The sequence below is a fragment of the Lepidochelys kempii genome, chromosome 3 (assembly GCF_965140265.1).
Source record: "Lepidochelys kempii isolate rLepKem1 chromosome 3, rLepKem1.hap2, whole genome shotgun sequence".
Classification (NCBI taxonomy): domain Eukaryota; kingdom Metazoa; phylum Chordata; order Testudines; family Cheloniidae; genus Lepidochelys; species Lepidochelys kempii.
The window spans coordinates 119,667,609-119,692,396 of record NC_133258.1 but is presented as its reverse complement, the minus strand read 5'-3'; the positions used below and the strand labels follow the sequence as shown (position 1 = coordinate 119,692,396).

The 24,788-nt window shown below is 42.1% G+C and overlaps 1 protein-coding gene across 4 annotated transcripts in view; it reads right to left on the bottom strand.

Moving 5' to 3' along the window:
- TULP4 (TUB like protein 4) overlaps positions 1-24,788 on the bottom strand; it is a 278,219-nt gene that overhangs the window by 202,448 nt on the left and 50,983 nt on the right. For 3 of the 4 annotated variants that reach the window (XM_073337794.1, XM_073337797.1, XM_073337795.1), the window contains exon 2: positions 21,246-23,520. In XM_073337794.1, the coding sequence (XP_073193895.1) occupies positions 21,246-21,497 (252 nt within the window). In that variant the 5' untranslated portion in view covers positions 21,498-23,520. Of the gene's footprint in view, positions 1-21,245; positions 23,521-24,788 lie in introns of those variants that run through there. The other variant, XM_073337796.1, reaches the window with a different exon arrangement.

Below are 24,788 nucleotides of genomic sequence, written 5' to 3'. Positions count from 1 at the left end.
GACGCATCACAATAGGCACCTTATAAATGAGCTAAAATAAATATTAAGAGACATTCTAATGGTATCACATGATGCATAGGCAGAATGGAGCTGTTACAATATACCCTTTCAGTGATAAATGAACGAACAGACCCAGACAAGAAGTAAACATCCAAAGGCACCATTATATAGTGCCTTTCATCTGAATGGACCCTAAAGTGCTCAACAATTAAGCTATATAATAAAAGAGAGCAATAATAAATAAATATTCAAAGAAGTCTAGCCTGCTATTTGTACAAGTCTGTCACATACATGCAATATTTAACAGCTGCGTGATATCCCTGTGATTGGTAGATCTCTTCTCAATACCTCTGTGTCCTGCAGCTTGTATTCAGCTTGTTCCCACTGGGATCTCTTATTGATGACAATGTACAGCTGGAACGGAGTGACAAAAATGAAAGGTCTCCTGCAGCTGTGTTTCAAGAGCAGCGGCTTCATTGCTAGACTGCACTGTTTTAAATGTTACCTCATGCGCTGCCATTATGTCACTACTTTGGCTCTCTGCAATTGCAAATGCATAACATCAGCCCATCATGACCAAAAGGTGATGAAGAGCTAAAAGCGTACTCGGGTCTCCGCCATCCACATGGCCTTTACAAAGCACACTAGCTAGACATTCATACCACAATTATCAAAACATGGCGGTAAGGTCTGAAATCAGTGGTTCTCAGCCCACCCAATCAGCACACAGCTGCGGCCATGTGACATCCTCAGGGCTGTAACTAGGATGGGGCAGGAGGGGCATCTGCCCCAGGTGCAGAGCTGCTGGGGGTTAAGAGGCAGTGCAAAAACTGGGGAAGCACAGGATCAGGAAGCATCAGCAGGAGGCCAGGGTGCTCAGCACCCCTGACCCCACAGGATTGCAGGTCCATTGACCCTAGCTGGAGCAGGCTTCCCAGCCCTAGGACAACAGCGGCAGGCAGGCAGGCAGGGCTGCAGGACTGAGCTACATACAGCTGAGGCAGGAGATCAACGGGGGGGAAGAAATGCAGTGGGATGGGGGTGCAGCCAGTTCATGGCAGACAGACTCTAGGAGGGGGGACTAGTCGCTGGGGGCAGTCCTTGGATGGGGGAGTTGAGTGCTGGCAAGCAGTTTTTGGGGCAGCTGGAGGGATGGCCCTGGGTGGGGCACTGGATGAAGCAGTCCCTGGGATAGCCGTTCCGCCCTACACAGGGCACTCGTGTCAGCCCATGTTGTGGGGTCTGGGTGCATGGGGAACAGGCCCTGGCTGGGGGGGGAGGGGGACATCCCACACTGGGCAGGGCTCCCCATCTTTGCAGGTAGGGCAGGGCTCCCCATCTTTGCAGCTGTGTTCTCCAGGAGCTCAGCCCATCCATGCCACCAGCAGCAGCGTGAAAGTGAGGGTGGCAATACACCATGCCATGACACCCTTACAGTAAATTAATTAATTTTAACAGTTAAGGTTTTGACTTATTTTGCTAATTTAAAATGCTTTTAGACATTTGCCAGTGTTGAAATGAAAGGTACTACCTCCATCTGAATTGTATTGCTGTCATATAACAAACACTAAAACGGATTTTTTTGTAGATATACAGGTTAGTATATATATTGTGTGAATGCGGCCCAAATAACACATAGAGCACTGAATATGCAGCCCACAATGTTAAATGGGTTGAGAACCACTGGTCTAGATTGATAAATACTGCCATCAGCGGCATCTTATTGGGAAGGTGGAATAAATGCCTGGTCTACTTCACAAAGCTATACAGATCATTCCAACTCTCACTGGTAAGTAAGAGTTGGAAAGAGGATTTTGAAAACCGTTGCTAAAATTCAGAGTTACTATATCTCCACTAACCCCTTAAACAGAACACTGATCAGTGCACTGCCCTCTGCCAAACACTGCTGTAGATTTATAGCTGTAACTAGAGTGGGATGAAAAGATTTCCTAGAGGAAAATGTAGTTTTGTGGAAATCATTATCCACAGAAAAGGTCATTTTCCATCAACATTTTTTGATTTTCTGAATGGAAAAATCAAAATGGAAAACTGTGTATCAAACTGACAATTCAAACAAAACTTTTAATTTTGACCTAAAATTTTTATAGATTTCAAGGACCATTTTTATTTAAGTTTTTGGAAACCAAAAAATGTCAGTTTTCCATTTCCCTTGGGTATTTTTGAGGTTTCCTTCTCCCTTTCCCAACAAGGAAAATGGGGGTGAGGGAGTTGAATAAGTGATAAGGGGTGGGGGGGGAGAGCCCGATTTTTTATTTTTGTAACTGAAGTATGAAAAAAGTTGTTTAAAGAAATGAGTGAAACGGCTTACTCTTTCTAAGGCCTAGTCTATCCTACAGAGTTAGGCTGACAGAAAGCAGTTTGTGTCGACCTAATAGTGCCAGCATCCACAATACAGCCTTGCTCCCGCCGATGTAAAAGTGCCCTACTACACCTACATAATAACTCCACCTCCACGATAGGCATAAGGTTTATGCTGGTGTAGTTTTAGGGCAACGCAGTGTCTGTGTAGACACTGCGGATTACTTACATCAGCTGTTGGCTGTCATTCTTGTCAATTTCACAGCGCTGTGCTGGAGCCGTGAAATTGACAAGGAAGCCCAGCTCACAGATCAGGCTGTCACCCTGGGGCGGGTGGAGGGCTCAGCAGCCAGCCGAGGTCTGGGCAAGGAACTCCCCACTGGGAGCCCAGGCAGCTGCCAGACTCCCAGTGCAGAGCAGGAAGCCAGGAGTAGGCAGCTGTGTGCCCAACAGAGAATGGGGAGCAGAGAGCCTGGGGGGCAGCTGGGCTCCGAGCCCCTCACTGCCCCTCTTAGGCCGGTGGAAGCGCTCCCGGCTGCGCACCACTGACAGAAGGAGGGTAGTGTGGACATGAATCACTGCAATAATTACTAATATAGGTCAACTTAAGTTTGTAGTGTAGACATGCCCTAAATATTTAAAAGAAAATCTTCACACTTTTTCACTTAAAAAAAAAAAAGTTAAATTTCCCCATCCACTTTCTTTTGATTTTAGAAAATTTTTCCTCTTGGGGGATAAGGGGGGGGTCCAGAGAAGGAAAGAGGGGGGGCCTCCAAATCCCCAAACCAAAATGGAAATTTGTTGTTTTGTTTGAAGTGGACATTTTAATTACATTTTCACTTTATTTCCAAATGCCCCAGAGAAAAATCAGATTTCTTCCATGGGAGATTTTGGAGATTATTTTCCCCTTGTAAAATTCTGCTGGAAAAATCCTGGTTTCCCAATGAGCTTTAGCTAGAGAGCTCTTGACAGAAAGATGTTACCTACAGAACAAGAGTCATGGCACTGTGAAATAGAGCTGCCACCCATGCTAAACAGCTTTTAAAAAAAAAACTCTCTCAGGAAAACAGAAGTCAGCATTGTCCGGGACAGCAGTAACAAAGACAAAGGCTGCTTTAAATTTATCTGGCATGTACGCAGCCTGTAAGTGGATTTAAATTACACTTACAACCACTTTCACACTGCCTGAGTGGTACAAAGGGATAACAAAATTTGGTACAAAATAATTTAACCATAAAAGAGACTTAGGCCTGGTCTACACTACAGGGTTAGGTCGATGTAAGCTGCCTTGCGTCAACTTAGCTAAGGAAGTGTAAGTACCTAAATTTGGCTCCTGCCAACATAAGGGCTTCTCTACACCGACGTAATAACATCTCCCCAAGTGGCGCAGAGTACTAGTCAATGTGATTAGGTCAACACAGTGTCAATGTACACACCGAGTTACTAGAATTGATTGTTACTGACTCCCAGGAGCCAACCCACAATGTTCCCATTGAGGACACGCACCACCAAGTTACAGAGCCAAATGTGCGCACACACAAGCGATTTAATAACTGTGGTGGTTGTATGCGGACGTAAGTTAAATTGACATCATTTTGTAGCATAGACATAGCCTTAAGCCATGGAAATTAAGTCGGTTTAACTGCGTCGCTCAGGGATGTGGATTTTTCACTCCAGGCATAGACAATGCTAGGTCGACAGGAGGATTCTCTCGTCAACCTAGCTACGGTGTCTCGAGGTGGAGGATTACCTATGCCGACGGGAGAACCCATTCTGTTGGCGTAAGAAGCATCTTCAGGGAAGTGCTACAGCGGCGCAGCAGCACCATTGCAGCGTTTTACATATAGACAAGTCCTTAAAGTGCAGTTCTACCCCGAAAAGTGCACCATCCAAAAGGAACAACTTCTGGCTCAAGAGATCTGCTCCCTGTGTATATTCAGTCTCACCTCTACCGACATTCGTGACAGATATAAGCTTTTATTGCTTTTTTTTTTTTTTTTTTTTTTTTTAACATCTGTTAGTTGCACAGCTAACACAGCAGAGAGAAGAAAAGCTGGATTCGATTCCTCCTTTGGCACGATCAAAAGCATTACTTATAAGGCTATGTCCACACTACAAGTGCTACAGCCGCAGCTATGGCGCTGTAGCACTGTACTGTAGACACTTGCTACAATGACAGAAGGGGTTTTTCCATCACAGTAATAAATCCATCCCCTCAAGAGGTGGTAGCTAGGTCAACAGAAGAATTCTTCTGTTGACCTACTTGCGTCTGCACCAGGACTTTGTTCAGCTTAACTACATCTTTCTCGGGAATTTTTCACACTCCTAAGCAACATAAGTAAGCTGACCTAAATTTTAGGGGTGGACCAAGCCTTAGAGCCACTCAATTATACATGTGCAAGCCCACTGAAGGGAATGGGGTTGCACTGCAGGACTAATTTAGCCTACAGAACCTTTATTGATGACTCTGAGCCAAGGTGGGGGTTTGCAGTGCTTACAATTGGGGCGGGGGGGGGGGGGAGAAGAGTTGTTTTGTAAACTGACATTTTTTATGAAAAATCTTTGACAGATCATGAACATGGAACTCTACCATGCTATTTTTACAGTCACTTTTCAGAGAACTACAATTTAAAGTTTGAGATTCTTTTAAAAGCTGTCATTCCCAGCCTTAACTCACTCAATCAGTGCATATAAGAAAATTATATAATTTTATGAGAGCCCTGCAAAACTTAGGTACAACAGGGTGAAGTAAGGACAGATATCTCCCTGACTACAAACAGTATAGTGAATTTATAGAATACCTCTTCTGAGAGTTTATTTTATACCACTGAGGTGTGATTTGCATTATTAGATGTGTTCTCTACAGCTGACTTTATGCTGCTTTTTTGGCTAGAGTTTTTAAAACAAGTCAGACACTAACTGTCAAACAATGACACAACCAAAGTAAGCTCACATATAAAACACAACTCAGCAGTCCATGGTGCTCTTTTATCCCCAAGAGAACCAAACATCTGAGGCCATGTCTTTTAAAGGAGAGGATACTGCCCAATCTAAGGACTGTCCCAACACACACTAGTTTTAGATGCAGATCACAGAAATGTTGGTTTGGTGGGCATGAGGAACAGTTGTTTCCTATTCTGCATGCCAGGGAAAAGGGAGGTTTCAGAGTAACAGCCGTGTGTCTGTATTCGCAAAAAGAATTTCAGGTACAACTGTATAAGAACAGTGGGAAAACATATTTTAAATGGTGAACTGCATTTACTGTTGCTGGGACTTATTCAAGTAGATGTCTTGCTAAATCAATCTGCAGGAATCTAATATTTGTTTATTAGCCTTTAATGTTAATTCCCTCCCATCTCCTGCAAAGATACAATGCTTTATTATTACTGGATTTTGAACTGCATTTATACATCAAAAAGAAAAACCCCTACTTCTTAAAATTAGATTGATTCCCATTTATAGGATAATTGAGTTACAAACATCACTGTTTGTATTTATAAATCTTGACTTAATCCAAATAGTTGACGAAGTAGAAAGTTCAGGGGGAGAGAAGGACTTTGGTCCAGCAGCTTTAGAAAGATAGGAACCACTCTTCCATGTAAAATACAGAGATTGCTCATTTTTTTGAGAGTGCTATTGGAGTTGTAATAGAGATGAGATTTCATCTTGAAGAATGACCAAGGTATGATTGTTTATCTCCGTGTTGATAGTGTACTTCATCCTTAAAATGGCACTAGGGAGTTTTGTGGCCTACTCTAGATCCTGGATGTTGTATTAAATAATAAATCCATTTAATGGATTTAGGAGGATTTTTTCCATACCTTGAACTTTGGAGTCTATGCAGTTATAAAAACATCTGCTTCTAAACTTTGTTGAACCTAAGGAGAATTGTTAAATGTTTTATTTTAAAAACAAAACCACCCCCACCCCACCAAAACCACATCCAAGTGACTGGCAAAGGAATGAAGAGGGGAGATTTTGTCAGAGAGAGAGATATGGGGTTTTGGTTTTGTTCATTTTATAATGTGCAAAGAAGGCCTCAAATTTGTATGCTGAAAGGTTTTTCCTACTTTTTTAAAAAATATTAGAAATTTAGGTCCAGTCTATGTAAAGGACACTTCTGTACTCATGGCCTAATCACCGCACTATACAATAAGCATCATGAAGCCATTCTGAATGGGATATAGAAAAAGTTTCATTCGAAACATCAGTTTCAGAACATTTATAACTACATATGGAGCACTCCCAGTCCTTTTTGATACACTCAGATATCGCTTGATCTGGAAGCTAAAAGCTCCATACTGGAAAATCAAATACAGTTGATATTTTTTTTTCTTCCCACCGGTCTAATTTATAGTGTGGTTAACTCGTGGTCATACCGCTGCTTGCTTCCCCAGGATCTGATATGGTGTTGTCCAGCTTTTTGCTGCTTCTTTTCTGGTTCTAATCTGGTTGCCCTTCCATGACATTAGGCCATGACCATCTGAACCCAGCCAGTTTAAGGCAAGCTTCTTTCATTGCCTGTCCAAATGGAGGACGAGGACTCCTGTAGCCTTCTTCACGATAGGATGACTAATCTTGGCAATAACTAGAGTCTGCAAATCCATGGATATCCGCTTTGTATCTCCACATATCTGCGGATCATTTTTGTGGATCAGATGTGGATACAAATTTTGTATCTGCGCAGGGGTCTAACAATAACATCTCCAAATAAATTGCCCAGGTCATACTAAAGTTATTGAACTCAATTTGTGTCCACTTATGGCCTGAGCCAAAGCCCACTGAAGTCAATGGAAAGACTCCCCTTCACCTCAGTGGGGTTTGGATCATATCCAAAGTAGAAGGGAAGAATAATACCCTCCTCTACAGGAATTGTGGGGTGAAATTCTATGGCCTGTTTTGTGCAGGATGTCAGATAAATTACCATAATTGTTGTCTGTTCTGGCCATAAAAGCCTATGAAGCAAGGCTTACACATCTTTTTACCGGAGAAGAGTATAACTATTACAAAGAAAGGCAAAACTACTGCAGCACCTTGTGTATGCAAATAAGAAAAGTTTTAATTCCTTTTCTCCAATAGGAGACATTACAAAAAAGTTTTAAAATGGGTCTTATTCCCCTCATATCTACCCTTTTCCCCCAACACTATGGGCTACTGGACAACTGGTAGGATTATGACAGAGATGCCATGAAATGCCTGAGCAATTGAGAGAGACATTCTGCAGCCGAATTCTCCAAATATTCCATTGGCACTGAGCATGTTCCAGTTTCTCAGTTCCTCCGTATGGCCAGAGTGCATGCACTACTTCCATGGAGCAACAGAGTAGGCTGCAGGGGCTGAGTAGGACTTTACCCACAATTGCTCCTTGCTTGACTTAGAAGCCACTGTGGTGCGAGGCACTGGAACTGTACTCCGTCTGGAACGGTCTTCTGTACTCCCAGTGCTTCAGATGCTGGCACTATGGAAACCTGGAGGAAGCTAAAAGATTGTAATACAGAGGGATGGGGAGAGGCGTTAGGAAGATAAATTCATTAATGCTTGTGAAACACTCAGATACTGTAGTTATGCACTAGCAACCTTAATTCTGGCATTTCCTAACTTTTGAGTGTTTCAAGAGTCTTAATTTTCTTTTAATATAGCTTTCTGGTTGTTATATAGTATAAAGAGGGAGGAGGCACTTACCTTTTTCTCTTTTACAAGTCACCTTTAAAACACAATTTTTAATTTTGTTTTTAAGAAAGATTGCTCATCTCCTTCAGGGTTTGATTATGTGAAATGAACAGTTGTCTCCCATACCACTGCATGGTACCTGTTAGGAAATGTTGATTTTTTAATTTTTTTTTTTAATGGCAAGCTATAAGTAGCCTTAAAATGTCACCCATATAGAGAAGGCAAGGCTTTGATATGCATCTTTAAAGCAGTAAAGATGGGAAAAGTAGTACTACTCTTTCCTGATGTTAGAAAAAATACTGGAAAATGCACGTACAGCCATCCATATTACAAAAGATAAATGCTTCCTTCTTAATATACCTGATGAACAAGCTAAAATATGGGGATTACCAAAAAAAGAAAGAAATCTTACTCTTTCAGTATTGCAGGCTGATGCCCATGACCAATGCCACACCTCACTACTGATTTTAATGTGACCCCTTCTGTTACATGCAACATTAGAATCTTACAGGGTCACTATCAAAATAGTTTAGACCTTTTATTTAAAGCAGGGGTCCCCAACGCGGTGCCCATGGGCGCGATGGCAGTTGTATGTGCCCGCAAGACACCGTACCGCCAAAATGCCATCGAGAAGTGTTGCCGTTTCTCGGTGGCATTTCGGCGGCGGGGTGTTTAGCGCCCGCCACAGTCTGTTGGGAATAGGAATGTGCTATTCCCACAGAAAGATTGGGGACCACTGATTTAAAGCATCTCTCATCTGTATATTTGTCAAGTGCCATGTAAATGTATAGCTCCATATAAGTAATTTCTTTCATAAGAGGATAGTGGATCCTGACGGACATATATGTTTCAAGTGCACAGACGCTCCCCAGCACCTCTATGGGGTGAGATTTTCATGACTGCCATTCGAAAATCAGAACATGAGGTGTCATGGAATGTCTGACTGTCTAACCACTACCACCACCGGACTTCTGTCTTGTAATCACTTTCCTCAGCTAATGATGTTCATAGCCTGATTCCACTTAAGATAGCTTCTGGTTCATCTGCGATGACTCTCCAAATCACATTCACTCACTCTCCCGTTATGCAGCAGCTGAACCCTTGGTAGGTTCTGAGTAAACAGACAGAAATGTGCTGCATATAATGGTTGGTACCATTTGATAATTTATGGGGGAAGGGGCCTTAATTGCTGCAAAAAATAATCTTCTTTATATAGCTCCATGTACCAGAGCTGTCAACCTATGGCTTATGGCCTTATTAAATGTGATTCATGCAAAGCAGCTTTTCTGATACTGGCACCCCTGTGCTTTTGCCACAACACACTGCCGATAGCATTAAAGCACGTGGAATAAGCACAAGTGTTGTGTTCTTCTCAATACTCCCTCACTTTGTGCTTAGCAAAAAGCACATGGGTAAGGAGCAGGAGAGAACATGACGATGAACAAGAGAGGAATAACAAAGGCAGAACATGGAGGAGCTTGGAGGAAGCACATACTAAGACTGTGAGAACAAATGAGACTGGGAATGGGGTGGGAGGAAGTAAAGGAATGAGAGGCAAAATCATCAGACAGAAGAACAAGGGAAGGTGCTGAAATATTCAACAGAGATTGGAAGCCCTTAGGGGAAGGGATCATCTTTTTGTTACATGTTTGTACAGCACTTAGCACAATAATGCTCTGGCACCTAGACACTACCACAACACAACATTAACATTTATTTTGCAGAGAAAGGTTCACGGAAAAGGGATGGATGGGGTGACTGGTTTTACACAATCCCTATTGTCAATTGCTGTTACTACTTTGTCTCCAGCTACTTCTTTCTTGTTGTTTCAATGCAGTGCTGAATGCCGTGCACACACCCCCTCCTTAAGCCAAAATAGCTGGTGAGTTCTTGTTACATTAGTGTCATTTAATTGACCTGTTCCTGGTGGCCATTCTCACTCTGGAGAAATGAACGGGAGTGGTACTCCAATGTTTTGCATAGTGTGCTCCATAACGTCCATAAGGAGAGGAGAGCATTAACTGTATAATAAATCCATCATTCTTTGAAACTCCATAACAGAGCTACTGGAAGTCCCCAGATAAACGTATTCATTTAATTCATCAATTAGTTTATTTCTCTGTAGTACACTTGTTTAACTTAACCCGTCCAACAGCTGTCCATTTTCAATCTATTTGTATATTGCTTATTTACACAGTTAATTTTTCTAATACAAGAAAGTGCCACATGAACTGGCTTTGATCACATATTTCTAAAGAAAACAATTAAAAATCTGAAGATTTTATCTGTTGTCACATTAAATATTAAGAATCAAAGTTATAGGAAGACTAACAATGATGGAAACGTGTAGTCTAAAAGAGCTAAAGGGAAGCAATGGAAATACATGCATTGACAAAGAAAAAACAGATAAATCATATCTCAAATTGGCAGTACAGAGACTCTAATACATAAGCCACTGACTATACAAACTAGATTTTTGGCTTATTACAACAAGCAGCAACCCAATAACCCCCCTCTTTTGCCACATGACTGCAGAAGTGCTAACTGGCCACTTCACCTTGAATGGTCACTTACAATATGCATTAACTACTCATGCTAAATAATCTGTTACACAGTGTGTTTAGCTGTGACACCGAGTGTATGTCTACACTTAAATGGCTACAGCAGCAGCGCTGCACTGTGCTGCTGTAGCACTTCAGTGTAGACCCTCATTACAATGACAGGAGGGGTTCTCCCATTACTGTAGTTAATCTCTCTCTCCAAGAGGCAGTAGTTAGGTCGATGGAAGAATTCTTCCATTGACCTAGTGCTGTCTACACCAGGGGTTAGGCTGGCTTAACGACATCACTCCAGGGTGTGGATTTTTCACAACCCTGACCGACATAGCTGGGCCTACCTTACTTTTTAGTGTAAACCTGGCCTGAGCACCTTTCCCAAACCTGGAGAAGAGCTCTGCGTATGCTCAAAAGCTTGTCTCTTTCACCAACAGAAGTTGGTCCAATAAAAGATATTACCTCACCCATCTTGTCTCTCTCTCTCTCTCTATAAACAAGAGCTGTTATAGTGCCTAATACAATGGCGCCCCAAGGCACCACTGTAATACAGATAAGAATAAATATTATGGTGACAAAGCCAAATGTGGAACTATTTAATCAGCAGAATTTTGATTCTTTAGTACATATAGTTTAATAGCCTAGTTGTCTAAGGCAGCTGTGTTATATCATGCCACGTCTAAACTGGGTGTGCTATTTATAACATGGAGACTTTAGTAATCTGACTATACACTACTCTAACCTAGTCTGTCACTCTACATACTAATTTGTCTTATAATAAAAAAATATTTATAAGAAGCAGGCCAAATCCTATTCTCAATAACACTGGCATAAATCTGAAGCAACTCTTTGGAAGGCAGTGGGATTTATGCTGGGTAACAGAACAAAATTTGTCCCAGTATACAATAATCATTTGCACTTTTTACCTATGCTCAAATATGCTGCTTTACAGTATAAAATAAGAAGTCATCTTATGATATTGATCTTATGTTTGTGATGTTATGTTTATCAATACTCAAGATAAATCTATTCTTCCTAATGTAAACCATGACATCCCTCCCCACAAAAAACCACCACACACACACACTATTCATGGTCAATTAAGGGCCTGCAAAGTTAAAAAACTATAACTAACCTCCAAGTTAAAATAACCTAAAAAAGGAGAAAGAACGAGGAGTACTTGTGGCACCTTAGCAACTAACAAATTTATCTGATCATAAGCTTTCGTGGGCTAAAGCCCACTTCCTACTGTATTTTCCACTGCATGCATCTGAAGAAGATAGACAGATAAACAGAGAACATGAAAAAATGGGGGTTGCCATACCAACAACTCTTAACGAGACCAAACGATTAAGGTAGGCAATTATCGGCAGGAGAAAAAAAAAACTTTTGTAGTGATAATTAGGATGGCCCACTTCTTGCTAAGAGTTGGTAAGGCAACCCCCATTTTTTCATGTTCTCTGTATATATATCTTCCTACTGTATTTTCCACTGCATGCATCTGATGAAGTGGGCTTTAGCCCACAAAAGCTTATGCTCAAATAAATTTGTTAGTCTCTAAGGTGCCACAAGTACTCCTCGTTCTTTCTGCTGATACAGACTAACACGGCTACCACTCTAAAACCTAAAAAAGCAGATCATTTTCCAAAGCTTATTTCCTTGTACTTCTGCTACTTGCACACATACATGGAAGAAGCAAAACCTGACTGTCAGCACATTAATACTTCAAGTATAGTAGGTCTAACTGGGAAAAGTAAACTAATATTTTCTTCACTAATGAAGTCAACTCTATGCTTATTTTATTTCTACATCTCCTGAACAAGGAAAGAATGGAGAAAAATAAAAAAGATTATTTTCCTACAAGGTAGTCTTTTGGCAGGTAATTCCAACTGAAGTATCTTGATTCAATTTTTACAGTTAAAACTGCAACTTGATTGTGAATGTCCACCAACAAATGAAACAGTTTCTTTGATTCAATCCTTTCTTTTCGCCCATTTTTGGTAGGCTAAAAAGGAAGGCTATTTCTGTTTAAAGCAGTACCTAAGCCAAACATAATATTTATATCTCTCCTAGAAGTTTAAACATGCTGTCAGAAGTCAGTTGTCGGTTACCCAGAGACAAGTGTCTATACATTTTTTGTCTGACCTAAAACAATCCTGCTATACTTGACAGGCAATTACTTTGCAATTACATTGTGAAGTGTTTATAGTTTTTAATGGGCATCTTATCCATTATCTTAATAATTACCGTAGCTCAAACCTCATTCCTCTGCCATTTGAATGCTCAATGTATTTTGTGTATATTTATATTCAAGACAAAGTTACATGAGGAGGTTAGAAGTGACCTTTATCATCAAAATTCTGAGAGCCAACAGATCAGCAATCTAGTAGTAATCTTGCTAGTTTTTTTATAGCTGGCTCCCTAATAAACCTCCTTCAAACAAACAAGTACATTTTCTTTGAATACATTAGAATACCCCTGAAAAAATAACATATTTCCCAGGTATAACAAATCTTCATTGCCATTTAAGTGATAGAAAAAACCTCCAGGCACTGAAATCTTAAAAGGTACAATATATATATATTTTAACAATCAGATGTGAACAAAGGTTTCAGGTTCATTTATGGAAAGCTGTTGAGTCTGACTCCAGTTCTAAAGTTCTTATTTAAGCAGAATACATTATCCGGCAATAAGAACTTTTTAACAACACTACTGCACAGTGAAATCTAAAGGGACAATGTCAACCTGCTTAAAAATATGGTTATTTCTAAAACCTGATGATCCTATTCCCAAATCATATAAACTCTTTACTTCCTCTCCTTGGATTCTTTTCCACCAGTGCATTAAAATGAAAATTTTTGGTAACATTTTTAAACCAAAAAATATTGACTAGGTGACCAACAGTCCACAGGAAATACGCTTTGTATACATGCACCGCAAAAGCCATTTCAAATCAACAAAGCAAAGCAGTGTTGCCAGCTCTTGTGATTTTATTGTGAGTCTACAGATATCCAGCGCTTTTCTTAAAGCCCCAGCATGTGATTAGGGGAGAATTTCCACTTTCCATTTTAAAAAGGACGTTTTTAGCCCTCACATTTGCAGAGAAAAGATTGAAAATCTGACTTGAGTGCTCCCAAAAGGCTCAGAAACCAGAAGGCAAATAAAATTACCCAAAATGTTGTTTTGTTTAATTTTATGATGGGGGGAACCTAATTCATGATTTTTGAGCGCTTGAGGTTGGGAATGCTGCACTAGGGCCTGCCTTATTGTCAGTTTGTGGGATCTCCTGTTGGCATACTAGGCCAAGGAGTCTAGCGATTGTGGAGACAATAGGTTAGCCCCTACATAGAATATCGGAGCACCACTCTCCCTTTCCTTCACAGAGTCCCTTACTGGTGTGACTACGGCCTTATGCTCCACGCTAAAGAGGATACTATCAATACAGGGAGAATTGGCTCTAGGTTCCTCAAAAGAGATCCCTGGTGTGACAGTAGCAGCCAGAAAATATCTGAACTTGCAGGGGGAAGAGGTGAAGATACAGAATTTATGGAGGGGCTGAGGGAAATAGGCAAAGGGAAGCTATAGAGATGTTAACATGTTACAGGGCAAGAGTGATGGCAGTAGAATTTTCTGAAAGGGACTGAAAGGCAAAAGCTGACCGTAACTCAAGAAGAGGTCAAAGTAAACAGGAAAGAAAACGACACTTGTCACACTGGACAAGAGATAAAGAGGAAGGGATTGGACCACATCCCTGGCATTCACACGCTGCTCTCTGGGGGTGGGGACAGGAAATAACAGGATCGGTGCTGAGCTATTTAACAATTGGGGTGGGAGAAAAATGAACAGAGCACAAGTTAACTCTCCAAATAAAAAGGCTTTGAAAAGTATTTGTTGCAACTGCAATGAGCAAGTCCAAGCCCATTACCAGGGAGGCCAGCTTGCTGAGAAGAAAGAGCGTCGGCCCGGGTGATACCAGCAGCATGGAAACTTGACAGAAGAGAATGAAAACAGTTTCTAATGTGCTTTAATATGGAGTTTAAAAAATTAAAAACATTCCAGTCAGACTGTGGCTCCCCTGCAAGGCCCATGGTATGGAGAAGGCTCAGGGATCCCATTCCCTCCCTCGACTACAATCCCAGAACTCATCCCTCCTGAGTGCAAGCAAAGCACTACTGGTCACACCAGAAAGGCCACTGTGCCCACCGCCAGTGTCAGGTCAGACACTTCAGCTGCTCCACTACAAATTGCCCTTCCCTCTCCATCCCCTCTCTGCCTCTTTCCTGCTCAGCCAGAATAGCTCCAGGAACGAGCGGCTTGTGAAGAAGAGATCTTTCCTACTCCCCTGCCGCACATCTGAGACTTCTAGAGCCATAAGGCAGCCCTATGGTTCCTCCCCACTTCCTCCCAGTTGCTAACTATTCACATCCTAGAACTGTTCTATCACTATTTGCAGGTTAGGATTGATACCAAGCATCAACCCTGCCAAGGGTTAAAAACAGTATCATCTTTTCTTTTTAGTAACCGGACTAATGCTTGGGCTCAAAAATGCCAATTCTAATTTTAAAAGGACAAGTTAAAAATTTCATTCTGGTCTAACATTGGTAACAATAATAGATTAAAAGTAACACCTGTAGTTATTAACACTGAATAACCGCAGGGGAAAAAAAGAACTATTTACTTTGTGCATGAAACCGCCTTTTGGGAAGAGTCCGTTTCCTTTCTGTTTGGGTCCTTCAAACAGCAAAAGGCGACAGAGATTCTTTTATTTTATTTTTAATTGGGAAAACGTGACTCTAAACCCATAAAAATTGGCCAGGCACTCAAGAGGAGGCATATCATCTGAAGCAAGATTTAATTCAACTGTTTTTTTAAACTTGATCATATCCCTTTAAAATCTGAATATGAAAATACATTTCACTCTACAGTCCTGCTGAGCAGGGATTCTCTACTAATTCTCAAACCACTGGGGTGAGAAAACAGGTGCAGTTGTCTTTTCAAACTAGAATTTTTACAGCTAGTTAAAGCCTCTCATGTGAAGTGAATTACTTCTGATATTTTGAAAAGGAATGAAAACAAATGAGTTGCTCTACTTTACTGAGCACAAACAGCAATTTTTGACTGACAAAAGTGGAAAGTATTTAACCTGTGGTCTGGATTCACTGCATGGGCATATACTTATCCTCACTATGTTTTAAGTTCTATCACACTGGAATGCTAGTTAACATACAAAATTTTACTAAATGCATTGAAATTCACTCTGCAGTTTGCATATTTGAAAAAGAAAAATGTACACACACACACACGCACCCCCCCCACAAAACTATTTTAAAAGAATGTAAGAACTACTGAACACAAGGACATTCACTAGCATCTCCTATACTAGGCACAATGGCGTGCATTAAGGGCATGTCTATACAGCAGCTGTTAGCATGCTTCCCAGCATGAGCAGACAGACATATGCTAGCTCTGCTGGAGCTAGTGCAATAAAAATAGCAATGTGGCCAAGGCAGCACAGGCTCACTGCTGTGTACAAGCCTTCCCGACCCCATGAGTACATACTTGGGTGGCTAGCCCAAGCTGCCACCACTACACTGCTATTTTTAGTATGCTAGATCAAGCAGAGCTAGCATGCATCTGTCTTCCTGTGCTGAAGCATGTACCCAGCTGCTGTGTAGACACATCCATAGGCGCCAACTTCTGCTGGCACTGGTGGGTGCTTGACCCACCTCTGCCTTGGGCCCCACCCCGCCACCCCCACCCCCATTCCAACCCCTTCCCCAAAGTCCCCACCCCAACTCCGCCCCCTCCCTGCCCCTATTGGACTTCTTCCCCAAACACCCATCCCGGCCCCGCCTCCTCCCCTGAGCATGCTGCGATCCCGTGCCTCCCCCTTCCCTCCCAGGGCTTGTTACGCCGTGCTGGGAGCTAGGGGGAGAAGCAGGGACGCGGCGTGCTCAGGGGAGGAGGTGGAGGTGAGGTGAGGCCGGGGGGGGACAGGGAGGGGAGCTTGGCTGCAGGTGGGTGCAGAGCACCCACCAATTTTTCCCTGTGGGTGCTCCAGCCCTGGATTTGGCGCCTATGGACACACCTTAAAAGGAAGTAGCCACAGCAGTGCCTCTGTGGTCTGAATGGAACTGAAGGATATTCAGCATGGTGTATTTCAGACTCTCAGGGTGAAATCCCACTGAAATCAATGGAAGTTTTGCCACTGACTTAAATGAAGCCAGGATTTCACCCTTGGTCCTTAATTCACTATAGAAACAAAAGTAAGGGTAGGATTTTCTGAAGTGCTCAGAGTTAGCCTAACACTGCTTCTACCAAAGTCAATGGTAAAACTTCCATGAGTCAATGGGAGCTCAGTTAGGTTAACACTGAACACTTCAGAAAAATCTCACCATTAATTTCTTTCTGTTTCTATAATACATTACATGTATGTCCATTTTAAGTCCCTTTTGTAGTACAGAGTGGTGTCAAGGAGCCCTAGAGTAAGTGAGAATCAGGCCCGTAACCTTTATCCCAAGGTAACAAAAGCTCTGTCACAAAACAGACCACTTGCACATGCTGACATCTGCAACAAAATAAATGGGACCAGGCTATTTCATTACACAGTTTTTTCTTACGCAACCGCAAAAACATTAATTTGCTAGTCAGAGTAAGATGGCAGCCACTCTGCAGCTTCAAATTCTAACAATTATCCTTTAAATCTCCAGTTGCCTTGCAGCAGAAAATGTATAAAACACAGCCATGGCTCACACCAAAGAGCCTTTCCATACCCAGTTGTTGTATGATTCAATGAGTCATTTAAGTAGTGAGTAAATCAGCCACCACCTATGTACGTCAGTATCCTGTTACTGGAGACTCTCCCCTGGTAGTCACTCTCGCCACTAACAGGAATGCTAGGACAATCAGAGAGAACACTGGATACCAAAAAAGCAGGTTTTCAAATGAACATTTTCAACGATCATCAAAAATATCTCAAAAAACATAGCAATGGCATCCCAGTTCCTCTATTCATTTAACAGTCTCATGTGCTGCCCCAAAACACATTGTTATATTTACCTTCTCTACAATCCCCTCCCTAAATAAAAAGCAGCAGAATTGAAACTTTAGGGTCATTTGCTGTGCTAATAATATATTGTTGAAATTAATTATACCCAAATCAATAGCATTTGTCTATGTAAGTTTTCACCTCCTACACTCTATTCATTACAGGAATCCATACATTTATAATTCAGTGCATGATAATAATAATAAAGCAGCGGTGCATGTCAGGAAGACAAACTTGACATACAGCAGTAGCTTTATCTCAATGGGAGTATCTAGAACAGGGGCGGGCAAACTTTTTGGCCTGAGGGCTACATCGGGTTTCGGAAATTGTATGGAGGGGTGGTTAGGGGAGGCTGTGCCAGGCTGTGCCCCCGTCCCCTATCCGTCCCCCCCTTGCTTCTTACCCCCAGGACTCCTGCCCCATCCAACCCCCCCCACTCCCAGACTGCCCCACCCCCGGAACCCCTGCCTGCCACCATTCAACCCCTCCCATTCCCCGCCCTCTGACCGCCCTGACCCCATCCACACCCCACCCCTCTATCCAAACCCCCTGCTCCCTTACCAAGCAGCACAGAGCACTGGTGGCTGGCAGCGCTACAGCCCCGCTGCCCAGAGCATTGCGCCGGTGTGGTGTAGTAAACTGCTCTCTGTAACTGCTACCAGTAGCACATTCCGACGCAGAGCAGTTTAATACACTACACCAGCAGCAGGGCACGCTGAGGCTGCGGGGGAGGGAGAACAGTGGGGGAGGAGCTGGGGGCTACCCTCTCAGGCCAGGAGCTCAGGGGCCAGGCAGGAGGGTCCCACGGGCCAGATGTGGCCCGTGGGCCATAGTCTGACCACCTCTGATCTAGAAAAACATCTGTCACCACCAGCAAGGGACAAGATGACACCCAAAGGGCTGGACTGGGGAATTCCCAGTCATCAAATAACTATGCCTGTGAATTAGAGGCTTAAACTTGACGTCAATCTCTTCCTATCACATGCACTTTGTGCATCAGTTATAGGTTTAATTAGAGATATCCTACTGTGTATGTGTATGTCTCCAAAATCAGCAGTCAGCTCATTGTGTCAGGGGGAGGGAAGAGAAAGGATGAGACCTTAAAAACGAGGGAGAGAAGAAACTATCTTGGAGCTGAGAGATTTCCAAACACTACACTAGGCGTGGTTAATGTCACAGATTTCACCCTCAATCCCACTTGTACACTTGGGAAACCTCTTTTGCAGAAGGTTTCATACTACTTATTGCCATACATCAATTGAAGTAAAATCTTGCAATTAAAATTTATTCCAAATGTTTCATAAGTGTATATTAAAGATCTGAATATTTTGGGTATTTCCATGGTTCAAGAATTTCATTTATTTAAAAAATAGAACTAAAGGAGTCTAACTTGATAGAAAAGTTATTTTCTATCAATATTTTTGAATCATCCTATAGAATTTAATAGAGTAGTATATTCCTGCTATGGGCTAAGTAAAAACCCCTAAAAAAACCACAACCTACTATAGAAAAGTTCTCATTCTCCATTCTATCCTATAGCTTTTTAGAATAATTTCTGTAGAGCCTTATTGGTTTTATCCCTAGGAAATTCCATAGAATTTTCCCATAGAGGAAAATTAAAGAAGGCCAAATGCTGCAAATCTGGCACAGAAGTTCCCATGCCAGGCAAGCCCAGAGAGGCAGCTTTCATTACACTAGCATTTGGGGTACTAGGCCAGCAGAAGCTTCTAATGGCAGCCACTGAATCAGAATCCTAGCTGCCCAAAGCCACTTTCTTCCCCGTTTCCTATCAGGACCAGGCACTTATAATGCTGCTCTGCCCCCTTTTGTAGCCCTAAACATAGAAATGGAGTTATGGACCCTATGCACTCCCAAAACCTGATCATTTGCTCAATTTCCAGTACCAGAGATCTCTGCCATTATTTGCAGAAGCACAAACCCAATGGAAAACCGGGCCCAATTACAAAGAAAATATGTTCATTTTATTTGTGAGTCTCTGTAGTGCCCAATTACAGGTAACTGGGAGAATGTGCTATGATTACTACAGCTACAATCAACATGAAACAGCCCAGAGACCCAGAAAGAAAATACTCCACCACAGCCACTTGGGTAAACAAAGGAAAAATGGCCAAAGGACGTAATTCAGAATGGAGAGAAGGCGGTGGAGATGTGAAATATCAATGTCTTCTTCATTTAACTGGTACAGATCAAGGCCTAGTCCCAGGTTTCCACATTTGCTCTTGAACAACTGGACTTCACTGTCCATAAATACAATGTCCTGCACTATTTCAAGTGTTCCCTTTGTGCAGCAGGGGAAAACTCAGAACAAAGATGGAGAAGGAGAAAACTTGGGTAGTAGAAGTGATTTTCATATAGCATGTTAAAAATGTAAAACGTATTTGTAATTGAAGGCCATATGCGTGAACACAGAGAGATGGGCCTCAAACCAAAATCCTGGATACAAACACCCACCCCAGACTTGCTCCAGACTTTATGGTTCAGCCCCCATCTCTGTGTTAATGATTTAGAATCTTAAATCTTTTAACTTGTTTTTAAAAGAACATAGTCATTCACTTTTACACACTTTGACCCCCAATATAACAAGCACAAAAGATTATGCGAGTTCAATTTTTGAAGACACTTCTGTCAAAAGAGCAGTGCACATTAGAGCTAAAGTTAACAAGTATCACCAAGAACAGTTAAATAGCATAATATCTTGGATTTTAGATATAGGAAATAAATTGTAAGGTGGAACTGTACTGTAAGAGTGGAGTTTCCAATTCCAGCAAATATTATCTAGTGGACACTTCCTGCTGTTACCTAATCAAAAAGCAGGATTACTAGTAAGGATTAAACTATAATCAAAAGCTCTCAACACTGTACACTCCACTCTTTGTACCCACCGTTGGGCATCAGTGACCCATGCCATACCATTTGCCCAGCAGGGAGTGCATGAGGCAGTATGCAGTGGCACAAATAAGTGCCAGAAAGAGTGGTGTTTCAGTTGTGCATTCCCAATTTTACCACCCAAAAATATCCCTTTAATAAAAAATAAATGCAAAAATCCCAGGGCCATTAGAGTAAGGGTGATGCTCTCCATCCCGGAATTACATGAAATTACTGCGGAGCATCTCCACATTATTCTAGACAACCCCATCCATCTTCCTCGACCACTTGGGTGTTTTGTGAAGTCCCCAGTCATCTCTCACTCAAGCCTGCTGCAGGGCACTTCGGTTTGTAGTTTCTAGAAGAGAGTCAGGCTCCATCCTCGATAGCTTTCCTTAGGCTGCTAAGCAGGAGTTTAACATTATGTAAACCACCACTACCACAGTCTTTAAATCCACCACAATCTATTTATTGAACTAGCCTGGGGATTAAAATACATTGGGGGAAGAAGAGGAGAAAGGAGCAAACAAAAATAAATTCACTCCCTGCAGTGTCCCAAGACCTTTTCTCTCCATGGGCCTAATCCAAAAATCCACTGAAGTCACTGGAAAGACTTCCACTGACTTTAATGGGATTTGGTTCAGGCCCCAAGCCTCCAACCCTTTTCACCGTCATGCCAAATTTTAAACAGAAATGCCGCATCCTCCATTTAACTGCTGCCGAGGCTAGCTTTAAATTCAAGCTTAACACGTGACATGTAGTTCCCTTACCTCGCTGTTGTGGCCCCTCAGATTGAAGTTGATTCTCTGAGGGGTGTTCCGGTCTCTCCGACAATGACTGGAGGTGAAAGTCACTCCGACAACTCCTCTGCCATTGCCTGTTGCCAGCCAGCCCTCTTCATAGTACCGCCTCCTGCACACTGGTTTCTCCTTCTCACTTTTGGGAACTCTACCTTTCCAGGAGAGGCAGAGGATGTTGGAATCGCTGCAAAGAACAGGCCCATGTTCCACCGCTGCATACATGCTTTTCTTTATCTTTAATTTTTGACATAAGAAAGTAATATGTCTAGTGCACAAAATTTAAATCTATTTTTTTATTGATAAGACTGACCTGGGATAGATCATTGGAGGGGAGAACATGGGTCAGTGTTTATAAATATCCACCAAATGCATAGTGAAAAATTCTTCTATAAAAGACAATGGCAGTTGGCTAAGAAAAAGTAACACTTAAAAAAAAAATCAGGTTCCTTTTGTCTTTGAGTCATTAGAGTGAGGGTGCACTGATCCTTTGGAGAAACAGCTCCTTCATAAGAGGCGCTCAAGAAGTGGTAATTTGTCTTTTTGCTCAATTTGATATAATCTTTATACAGCCTGAGATTCCAGTTTAGCGTAATGCAATTCCAGAGACAAAGAGTTGCAAATGTGTAGATTTCAAGTAACTTAAGGCTTTAAGATTTCCTCCAGTCAGATTTTCTTCAAAAGTTCAGTCGCAGAAATTTAAACACGCACACATATATATGTGTAGATATATATATATAGAGAGAGAGAAATATATATATATGACATTCATCTTTCCCAAGCTGCCCTCTGGCATAACTTCTCCACCAAGCAGATTTCTGCTGCTAAAGTTGAGAGAGATTGCATAAAGGGAAAAAAAGGCACACAAACCGTGCGAAACAACAGATCCGAGCTTGGGCAGGCACCACCGTGCCAGGCCAGATGGGAAATCCCTCTCGGTACTAACCTACTCAATGGATTCAATGGTTTTTGCAATCCAGAGACAGTCTTATTTTCATTGCAGCTCTTTCTTCCACCAGAGACCCAACACAACCTGAACTGTTTATCATGCGAGCTTGCCTGCTTTCCTACTTCTCGCTGCCACACGGGCATGAAAAAGAAAACCCCTTTTCATTTAGCAGAACCAAAATGCTGTAAAGCTTTTAGAGCAGATAAGTTTGCCTCAGGTGAGCCATGAAATTCTCTCTCCTACAGAATAGGGCTGCACTTCAGGCTTTTTTCTTTTACTTTTCCCTTTTTCCTACTACAAATGAATCACAGACTTTTCACCCTGCTGCAAAAACAAGTGCCAAAATTAAAGCACGTCAAGAAAGCACTCATTTGCAAACCTTCTAGGATTCAAGGAAGGAAGAAAAATAATCAACAAAGAGGAGCAGTACTAGAAATCTGACTTCCCAGTTTCACTATTTCCCTAGATATTTTCCTTTCTTGTTTGATGGGCTCCTTCCTTCTTGAGGCTTGTCTAGAGCTCAGATTCATAGTTCCAAAAGACCACATTTGCAGCTGTACATGAAGGAAACATATGTAGTCTTCTGATGGTTTTAGATGAACAACATTTATTAGTTTATACCATACTAAGCAGAAAGAGAAAAGAAAAGGAAAGGACAAAGTACGTTCAATGACCCGGTTAACTCAATACAGAGGATGAGGTTTGTCAGTTCAATGCCCAAACTTGTCCCATTGTTCCTAAACTTACTTTCTTCCAGTCATTACCACACAATAAATGGTCACCATGTATTAGTCCAGTACATTAAACTCTTACAGTTTACTGAGCTCAATGCAAAAAATGTGCCAAAGACAGTTCATTGTTCCTTTTGCAATATCCAAGTCAGTTTCTTCCCCACACTGCCTCTCTCTCAATTATTCCTTTAGATTGTAGAGGTATTTGTGAGGCTTGTTCTGTGGTAGAGGGTGTTTTCTTCCTCTTCTTGCAAACTTTTTTCACCCGTGAAGACCATGTGGAAAGCGGACCATTAGTGGTAGGTGTCTTTCCATGGGCTCTTGATCCCTGTGCTGTTAAGTTGCTCCATCTGGTTCCTAAGTTAATTTTCATCAATTGAGGAATTCCCAGGAGTATGCAAGAACAAGTCTGCTTGGCTGTGGAAATATGTGGGTATATACATACACACGGTGTACACAAGGTCACTCAACCTTGTATTTGGAACTGCATCTGCCTTTTCAGCTTCAGTATGGTAGTCTAATAAGATGTCTATTCTTCAAAGCCTTGACATCCTGGATTCTTCCCATTCTGTAAAACAAAGCACACACAAAAAATACATTGAAAAAACAAGACTGCAAAACAATGTAGTCTGAGATATATATGCGAGCTATTGGGGCAGTTATTCAGTATTATGATTTGATATTTTATATGTATATAGCTTTTTTCATTCCAAAGGATCACAAAGATTTTCACAGTCTACACACATACAAAACCTAACAAAATGCAACCAGGTCTGGAATAGAGAGGGAGCAATTAACTATCGCATAGCACACTACACCACAGTTGGGGAAAAGGGAAATTTGGGCGGAGGAGGAACCAAAGTTACTCCCACTCTCACAAAAGAGTCATGGGATCTTTACTGTAAGCGAACAGGAGACAGAAGTAGGGTTTTTTAAAAGGTGTCACCTGTAAGAGACATAATAAAGTACATAGTGCTATACTCCATTTATCTGCCTCCAAAAAATGAAGGAGTGACTTGATCCCATTGGGATTTAACTTGTGATTCCAGGAAGTCTGAGTATTCCCAAACAGGATGCCTAGAACTTCGGGTAAAATATTTATGGGTTTTAAAGACAACTGATGTCTTGAACTGAAAGGGTCACAGCCACCAAATATACATTTGAATTAGGGGGGAAAGAACCAAGCAATTAAATTCAGTTTTATAAAGATGAGCATAACTATAAGATAAGAGGCATGTGTTTAACATGCATTTAAAAGTTGTGTCTACACTAATTTTGTCCTCTTTTTGATTCAGTATTCCATTAAAGAAAGTATTACAGCTGCAAAGATAGCCTTGCCTACACTACACACTAAACTAGTGGTTCTCAACCCGTGGCCCAATCAGCACAGAGCTGCGGCCCATACAGGTAGCATTGGAAGCAGCCTATGTAACACATTGTGGGCCCTATATGCAGTGCTGCCAACTTTCTAATCGCACAAAACTGAACACCCCTGCCCCGCCCCTTCTGAGGCCCCGCCCTGCCCCTTCTCCAAGGCCCTGCCCCCCGCTCACTCCATCCCCCCCCCACTCACTTTCACTAGACTGGGGCAGTGGCATGGGGTGCAGGAGGGGGTGAGGGCTCTGGGATGAGGCCAGAAATGAGGGGTTCAGAGTGCAGGCTGGGGGTGAAGGGTTTGGAGTGGAGAAGGAGGCTCAGGGCTGAAGAGGGGGTTAGGGTGTGGGAGGGAATAAGGGTGAAGGATGGGGTTCCGTTCTGAGGTGCTTACCTCAGGTGGCTCCTGGAAGCGGCCGGCATATCTGGCTCCTAGGCAAAGGGGCCAGGGGGCTCTGTGTG